General features: G+C 36.8%; 1 protein-coding gene and 1 pseudogene across 1 annotated transcript; one reads left to right on the forward strand and one right to left on the reverse strand.

Annotated features, from left to right (window-relative positions):
• Window positions 1–873: 873 nt before the first annotated feature.
• On the forward strand, window positions 874–3,224 carry LOC121748817 (V-type proton ATPase 16 kDa proteolipid subunit). The gene is made up of 3 exons (XM_042143347.1): window positions 874–1,074; window positions 1,274–1,559; window positions 2,829–3,224. Exons 1-3 carry the CDS (start codon window positions 996–998, stop codon window positions 2,959–2,961), a joined length of 498 nt encoding a protein of 165 aa, XP_041999281.1. The 5' UTR covers window positions 874–995; the 3' UTR covers window positions 2,962–3,224.
• Window positions 3,225–3,300: 76 nt separating this feature from the next.
• Window positions 3,301–7,842, reverse strand: LOC121748815 (annotated as a pseudogene).
• Window positions 7,843–8,746: the final 904 nt, after the last annotated feature.

The raw sequence follows: 8,746 nt of genomic DNA on the forward strand, positions 1-8,746 counted from the left end.
TAAAAGTGAAATGGTGACTTTTAATGTGCGACGAACTGAAATGGCAAAATGTGACTCTTATTGTGGGACGGAGGGAGTAATACTCCCCTTGTCCATAAAAAATTATGAAATATTATAAATGACATGAGTTGGTTAGTGAAAAAAATTGTTTCATCAAATTAAATCATAAGAAGTGGTGTTCAAAAAAAATGAAAGTTGCACAGTTTTTATGAATGTCTAGTAAGGTTGTTGCATATTTTTGGTGGACGAAATATTTATTATATATTCCATGATGAATGATAAGATGGTTGTAATACTTGGGAAAAAGTAAATACTATAGTATCTCTTTAGTGGTAAGCTAAATAGTAGGGTGGTTATATACTTATACTTTTAAATGTTTTGTTTTGTTTTTGAATCTTGTTTTATTACTAAACGAAGCTACCACAAATATCAAAATTTTCAATAAATGGCACTAGATTATTTCTCTAATTGGGCCGGGACAATAAACTAAATGGGCCCGTTTAATATTAAGGCCCAAATACAGCACCTACCCTTTTTTTCAGGAAGTAAAATTGCGACGGTTTACGGTCACTTAATTTTGGTAAATAAAAATACTATTTAAACTATGAAATGTATGGTATGGAAAAATAATGTTGACTCAAAAAAAGCAAATATATCGGAAAAACCTCTATCCAAGCCATTTATTGAATTTATATTCAATTTTATATATTTTCACCTTTCTTTAATTTAAATTTAAAGTCATAAGATTATTTCTCAAATTTATAAAATCCTAAAAATCATAATATATGTATGAATTATTCCTGGATGAATAGATCCACGATATTTTTTAATTTTAAAATTGATCGACGAATTATATTTTGCGATAAAATAGAACTCATTATTCTCTCGCTCGCTCTCTCTCTCTCTCTCTCTCTCACTCTGTCGCTTTCTTTCTGGTCCAAATACAAGCAGAAATTGCTCGTGATTTTTCACTCTAAATTCGATCTGAAACGAAGATGTCGTCTACCTTCAGCGGCGATGAAACTGCTCCCTTCTTCGGCTTTCTCGGCGCCGCTGCCGCGCTCGTCTTCTCCTGTAAGCCCCAACCGCAATTCCTTGATTTGTTTGTTGAATTATCCCCACTCCCTTTGAATGTCGATGTGATTCATTGATCGGGACTGTTTTTCCACGGATCTCTCCCTATCTATACGCCCAATTGTGTTTCAGTGTTCTTAATTTTATTTCCCCGTTAATTTTGGAGGTGAATTTGTGATCTTTTTATTTTCGATTGAAGGTATGGGTGCGGCTTACGGAACAGCGAAGAGTGGAGTTGGCGTGGCGTCGATGGGGGTGATGCGGCCGGAGCTGGTGATGAAATCTATTGTGCCGGTTGTTATGGCTGGTGTTTTGGGTATTTATGGATTGATTATTGCTGTGATTATCAGCACCGGTATTAACCCTAAGGCTAAGTCGTACTACCTCTTCGACGGTTATGCTCATCTCTCTTCGGGATTGGCTTGTGGCCTTGCTGGACTTGCTGCTGGGATGGCTATTGGCATTGTGGGAGATGCTGGTGTTAGGTATGCTTTGTTTCATGTTTGCTAGTATATGATTTAATTTTAGTTTTATGTCTGCTCTTTTTTTTGGTGGATGTCAAGTTTAAGATTAGCTACCTTTTGAGTTGGTTTGGGTGGAAGTGGAAGGGTCGAAGGGAAGTGAATTTTTGGGATCAGTAGATCAGTGTGGAAGGTTTCTTTTGTTTAATTAATCTCGGCATTGTTCCACGTCTACTTTCGGTGATGTATTATAGGATAAAAGTATCCCTTTGCATACTATAGGGAGGTGATTGCTCTAAGTTTTAGGAAGATTGATGAACCATAGAATTGAGTGCTTCAAGTATAAGATGGTCAAACAAGTTCAAAATTAATCAATCCATCAAAGTAAACAGTAGATTAGTTTTGATTTATTTTTATCTATACATCATATCACTAAAAGTGAACGCTCCCAAAGTGTTAGGAACAAAGACAGAACTATCATTGGTCAAAATATAGGAGTGGGGACTTGTAATATGAGAATTGTGTTTATCCCAAAGTAGACTTGAAATATAAGATGGTCCCATTTGGCTTGTTTTTTCTACTAGTGATGATTTTCAAGTTGATAATATTCTTTTGAATTCTTGGAGTGTATTTAAACTAATAAACTCGGTTCAGAGTTATTGAGTCCTGCATTCATCAAACTTGGTGAAGGGATCATCATTTGCACAGCCTGTGATTTCTGCCTGTTTTTTTCTTAATCAACTAATTGTGATTCTTGCTTACCATAGTAACCAGACCCCCCAATTGTACCCTGCAATCTTCCTCTTTAAAAGATTGTTCTTGATTTCATCGTGCACTCAATAATATTGCATGTTACTGAATAGATGTAAAAGCGTCTCTTGTTGAATACTTATAAGTAGTGTAACTCATAAGTATCCTAGTATTTGATTTAGATTTATCTTTTAACGTTGGTCATGCATCTAGATGTTCATGGTGAAGGCGTCTAGTTGCATCCTTATAAGTAGTGTAACTCATATTCTGTTTGATTTAGATTCTTCTTTTAATCGTCCGTCGTGCATCTAGATGTTCATGGAGAATCAATATCTACTATGGTACCATGTACTCCATAATGTAACATTTATTTCGCTAAATATGTTGTAGCCTGTAGTTATGCAGCTTCGATGGTTCAACATTCTTGCAGTTAAACTCCTCATAAGCAATTCCTGGGAGAAACAATGCCTACTTTATGGAAATTCATTAGTTGTTTCTTGGTTTGTTTTTCATTTTGAATAATCAATCCTTAATTTTTTGCAGGGCTAACGCGCAGCAGCCTAAGCTTTTTGTTGGAATGATCCTTATTCTCATTTTTGCTGAAGCTTTGGCGCTCTATGGTCTTATTGTTGGAATCATATTATCTTCACGAGCTGGCCAGTCCCGAGCTGACTAGGGCAGAAGCTAGCGATTAAAGTTCATTGTTTTGGTGAAATTTATGGTATTTTGGTAAAGTTTGATCCTGAATTACTACTAATTACCTCCTGTATTTTCATCTACAAAGTAACTTGTGGGTGGTTGTTTTCATAGCATTACATGGGGATTTGGTTTTGTTGAATAAGAGCCTGGGGGGTTATCCATTAAATTACTCGATCTATATTATGTTTGGAAGACTGAATTATTCTCATAATCACTCACTTCTTGCCTTTCTATTCTTAATTTTGTAAATTTTGCACATTTAGATTCTTCCAATGATATCGATTTATATACTGGAATTAACCAACAGAAATCATGGTGAAGGCACATATAAGTACATACATAAGAAAAAATCTTGGATCTGTATCTGAAAGCAAAAACTTCTACTCAATGAGAGAGTATTGTATCCGCGATACTACAAAAACGAGCTATGCCCTCCACCTAGCGGCAATCTAGGACTAAAAACAGCAGAGGCCTTCACATGGGGGCATTGCGAGAAGCCGATGCTCTGCAACAACAACATATCTCATGCTTGTTAGCACGGTATGATGTAATGAGATAGGAATCGAACAACAAAAACACAAGCATATCTTTGAATATGGTAAAGCAAGGAAAAGGTAGTTGCCTACCGGAATGCTTAATAAAACTCCCTCGGCATTCACAAGAACAGGCAATGCTCGTCGCGCTGCGACTGGAATCGACTTCAAAGTTGCCAGTGCTCTACCAACTGATAAGTTAGCATAATTCATTCTCACCATGCCATTTTCTGACGAGGAATCTCCCATTTTCGTCGTTCTGGAAAGATCATGAAGATACATCCAATCCGCATCGACCATGCATCGCACTTCAGCCACCATCTCATCTCCAAATATGCAAGAACTGCAAAAGCAACGGCCTTCAGCGCCCAGCTTCTCGACAGAAACATCCGGCAAATTCCACTCAAGTAGAAATCTGTTCATGAAATACCCTACTTGCCCAGGACGAATTAATCTGCTTGGAGATGATATGCTATGTCCCGACGTAGGGTCAAAGGTAGCTTCAGTCACTGCCTTGAAATTTTCACTTTCTTGCTTCTGCAGAGAAACAATACTCTCGTAGGAGGAGTTGCTAAGAATGCTGTGTATTTTAGCTTCAGTCAGGACAGCCTCGGAGGATGTTGCATCCAAGAATGGAACACTAGAAAGGTCTGGCATTGATTTTTCTGCAATTTCTTCGATTTTCAGTGCAATCTGCTCTAACTCGCTCGACTCAAAGCAGTTCTGGCTACATAGCTTCAAAATCGTATGTGAAAACGAATCAGAAGAGCAGCATACCAGAACGCGTGTTCCTTTGGACCCTGGAGCTGGACAGAGGTAACAACCAGCTACAGTCAGAGCAGCCTGTGGGAATGCAGTAACAATCTATTAGTGATTACACTTTCCCGCACAAAATCTGAACCTTGCTAGAGCAAAGAGAGGAGAAACCTCAACAAATGAGATAATACAGTGATATGCTAAGAAATGAAAGGCAAGATTTACATTAACCTTGCACGGGGTAGTATGAAGGTAGTTCAGAAGCAACTTCAATCCATTCCCTCGAACTGGCCTATGCCTCTGTGATATGAACTAATGAACACAGAGAAGGCATTAGGAGTTAAGCCAACACTAAAGGATCACACCTTCGTCAAATTATGAAACGAGGAAATGCTATTTAGCAAATACCTGCACCACTAGAGTAACACATTTTGCAATGTATATGTCCTTGGCTTCTATCAAATGGAGAACTCCTAGATCAATCACCGCATATCCATGCTGCATTGGTGTTGAAAGAGGGGTGAGAACCAAGTCGTCAAAAAAAGCAAGGTTTTCTCGTATTACATATTAGTATTACTATATGTTTTCATTAAGTTCTTGGTGGTTTTATCTTTAGCAGAATATACCAAATTCCGTACAAACATTTTTAATTAAATTAGCTTCGTCGTATCTATAAAAACAGAAAGCATCTTAAATAAACAAGAAGCATACAGGTGTGATTGTTACAGCCTTATTCAGCAAGAGCCGACAGATTCTCTCAACATGCAATCGTGTTATTCGACATGCTGATATAGTAGCTTGCAACTCAGCCTTGAATACAGCTGCACAAGATAGAGCACCATAAGAAACTCACTGGAATTCAAAACACTGAAAATTGGTGTTTGTTAACACAGCACTTGAACCAACAGAATCGGACTTGTTCCACAACAACACTTGTGTCATCATTATTTACTTTGATAAAAGATTAGCACATGTAAAAGACTTACACGACATGTTACTCAATGACTCCCGGATCCTGTTACGTACATATAAGTGACTCCTATTCGTCGGATCTTCAACCCATTGTTGATTTCCACCTCGACATATCTGCAGCACTAAAACAAATCATTCTATGGCTATTTCGGAAAGTAAACAAGACAGCAAATAAAATTACTAGACAAGTTTGACTATTTCGATAACACCAACAAAGAAGATGAAGACTTACATTATACATATCTTCTTTTGAAAACTCTAGAAGTGGTCTCACCAATAACATGCTATGAGCTTTTGATTCTTTTCCATTAAAGTCAGGAAACTCCGAAAACCTTTGCAAACTAAAAGCCATGCCTGCAAGCCCAAGTACACCACTGTTTCTAGATAGTCGGAGAATGAAAAGCTCTGCCTGCATCATGCATGTACCTCAGCTCGCAATAACATTTTGTGTTATACTAATAGATTAGCTCAAGTTGTTGTGCCTGATCACATAGCTAGGAAATCAACGCCTTAAAACAAGGGTGTTAATTGGCACATTGTATTGAACGAATAGTTATTAGACTAATTTTAGAGCTAAATTTCTTATTTTCGTTTACTGTTATCTTGTACTCCTATAAAACACCTTGATAGTTAAATATGCAACCTCAGTCCAACAAAAATTGATTAGATTTCTCATCAGAAATAAAAGATGCCAGATATAGAACAACCGAGATTGTCACAAACATGTAATCTCGACCATAAAGATCTGTCAGTCACATTTTTTATATAACAATGTTCACAATTTACAATTAATGGCACATATGAGTCAATAAGTAAGACTATATGCCTGATATTTGAGAGCTGAAAGGTCGTGTTAAAGAAACAATTAATAAAGTAAACTAAGAACAAAAAGAGATGCTGAAAACCTGGTCATCTGCATGATGTGCAATCAATAGTACTCCAATCCGCTGCTCCATACATATCTTCTGTAAAATTTCATACCTGAAAGTACAGACCATATATTAGAGTAAACTGTGTCATTAGGGGGTTGCTGCTACATGTCCAGGAAAGGAATAAAACAAGGAAACTTAGCTAATAAGAAGACACCTTTTATCTCAAGCAGCTTCTTGCAAGTGACCGAGCTTGGGTTTCCCATCCAACCATTTACAGGAAGCAACTTCACATTTGATTCCTAAAGACAGTCTGCATTATATATCCATCGTCCAATGACATCAACTATAGCTTCATTCTCTAATTCCATAACATCCACATACGAAGTGAAAGAATTACCCATATCTAAAACTCTGCCGCGAACAAGATCTGCTTCCTCGGCACTTTCTGTTCGCAACCCATGATCAACAACAATTGCTAAGAGGCCATCAATGGTGTTGCTTCTTCCTTTGTTGGCAGTATCAGAGTTGCCAGATTTCCAATCAAGGGTTAATACACATAGAGCAATGCTATCAGGACCGCCAGACACAGCAATTGCTGGATGAAACAATTGAAATACCTTATGAGCAATAGCCCTATGATACAGCAAAAACAAAGCCACATAAATTTCAGTGAACCATAATGAATAAGGCGAACAGTATTCCTCAAGATTCTTATGCAGTTCTACGTCCACCCCAAAACTTTATAAAGAGAACACATACATAGCACCGATCCTCTAATTTTTCAACTTTGTCACGTGCTAAGTGCTAACTTTGGTGTTCGAACTTCAAATAACTAAGGGCACCAGGGTTACTGATGTATGACCTCCATAAACATGGCAAAAACACTCCTTTCTATTAATTTCATATTACTATATTATATTATGTTTCTATAATGACTTGTGGAGAAGTTATATTCACTATCAGTTCAGTCCTGTTTTCATTGAATGCACTTTTAGCCATTTACAGTATAGTTCATCGAATAAGCCTGAAACTAATCCTTTTGCCATGTAATTGCCAAATGTCAAACCTCTATATCAATAAACAATAAGAAAACTATATTACCAATATCAGAGGAACCTAGCCTTATGAAGCATAAAACTACATACATAAAAAAATAACGACTGGTAATATGTTCATGTCACTGAACCAAACTAAGCTCCAAGTTTGTAGAAGTGAAACCTTTGAATCTGAAAATATATAATTGATCACTAACACTGCTTTTGTGCACAAAATAGTGCTCTAAACTAACTACGATTATTTTGAAAAAAAAAAGTGAGAAAACTCGGACAACTGTAAGCTCGTCGGAAGTTCATGTTAAATTAAATACAGAAACGACCAAATCAATACGCATTGATTGAATAGGTAGATAAAAATAAGCAAATTGCAAGGGGCATAGCTACTTACCGATGCGGTGATTTGGATTGAGGCCGGCCATCGCCATTTTTTGGGCGAATTGAAGTCTGTAGTTGGAAATGTCCGTTTCCGGAGGCCGGCCGTGGCTGCAAAAGAAAAGAGCATAGCGGCGGCGTCGGAGGGAGGTTTTCTGGAGCCACGAAATGCAGGTAGGTACGGGCGGCGCTGCCGTGAATTTGTAGTGAAAGTGGAACGGGGCTAGGAGGCCTCTCGCCGCCATGGATATATCCAAATATCTCTATTGCTGATTCTAAAACAATGGTATAAACTATACTATACTGAAGAAAACGATGACAATATAAAAATGGTTGGAATTAATAAATTTCAGTAAATCTATATAATCTCATTATGTATAAAAATAAACACTCCTTATTTATAACTTTCGTCTCAATTATAACTCATTTTACTATTACAAATATAATTGTGTATTGAAGAAATACTAGTTATAATCATCTTGAAGTATTTTGGTTCATTTTATATTAAATTATTTTGGTTTTGTTATTATTATAAACTAAAAAGTATTGTGATTATGGGTGTCAATGATGAAGAAAGATTTGCCTATTGATTTCTTAGATTCTAAGTATTTTGGTTCATTTTATAGTGACACGTTATTTTGGTTTTCTCAAATTTGCTGCCATGGGTTCATCCAAGTAATGAAATGTAGAATCATTATGAGATGAAAAAATTGATGGAATTAATAAAATTTAATCAGGAATTAATAAGCATCAGTGAAAACTTTGTACATATACCCGTGTTCTAATTTATGAATATTATTTAATGGGTTGGGCTTTAGCAAATGGCCCACTATAACAATGGCCCGAAATATTGGATATTAGAACTCTATAATTAGAGTATTTACGATATACCCACACGGCCACACAATATCTGAGCAAAGCGAATATTAATGATAATTTCTAGAACATAGAGATTATGATTGGAGTGTGATGCATTTTATGGCATAGATTAAACATTTATAACGTTAATTAGTGAGGTTCAATCTTTTATTTAGTTATATCAAAAAATTACCTGCAAAGCCAACTAGTCACAGCGTAGTTGGCAGAGCGGAGCTGTAGTGACCTTAAAATCATGGACCCCACCCTTTATTAGGAGACTTTCGGTCTTAATCTGTAAACTCGATCGAGCAGGATTGGCCGGACCACACCAAAAGCATGTTCGG

This window comes from Salvia splendens, chromosome 9, assembly GCF_004379255.2.
Source record: "Salvia splendens isolate huo1 chromosome 9, SspV2, whole genome shotgun sequence".
Lineage (NCBI taxonomy): Eukaryota > Viridiplantae > Streptophyta > Magnoliopsida > Lamiales > Lamiaceae > Salvia > Salvia splendens.

Bases quoted from the DNA above. Each gene is read 5' to 3' on its own strand.
- LOC121748817 (XM_042143347.1), top strand. From the start codon at position 996: ATGTCGTCTACCTTCAGCGGCGATGAAACTGCTCCCTTCTTCGGCTTT. The intron at 1,075-1,273 runs GTAAGCCCCAAC...TTTCGATTGAAG, and splicing joins TGCCGCGCTCGTCTTCTCCT to GTATGGGTGCGGCTTACGGA. The intron at 1,560-2,828 runs GTATGCTTTGTT...AATTTTTTGCAG, and splicing joins GTGGGAGATGCTGGTGTTAG to GGCTAACGCGCAGCAGCCTA.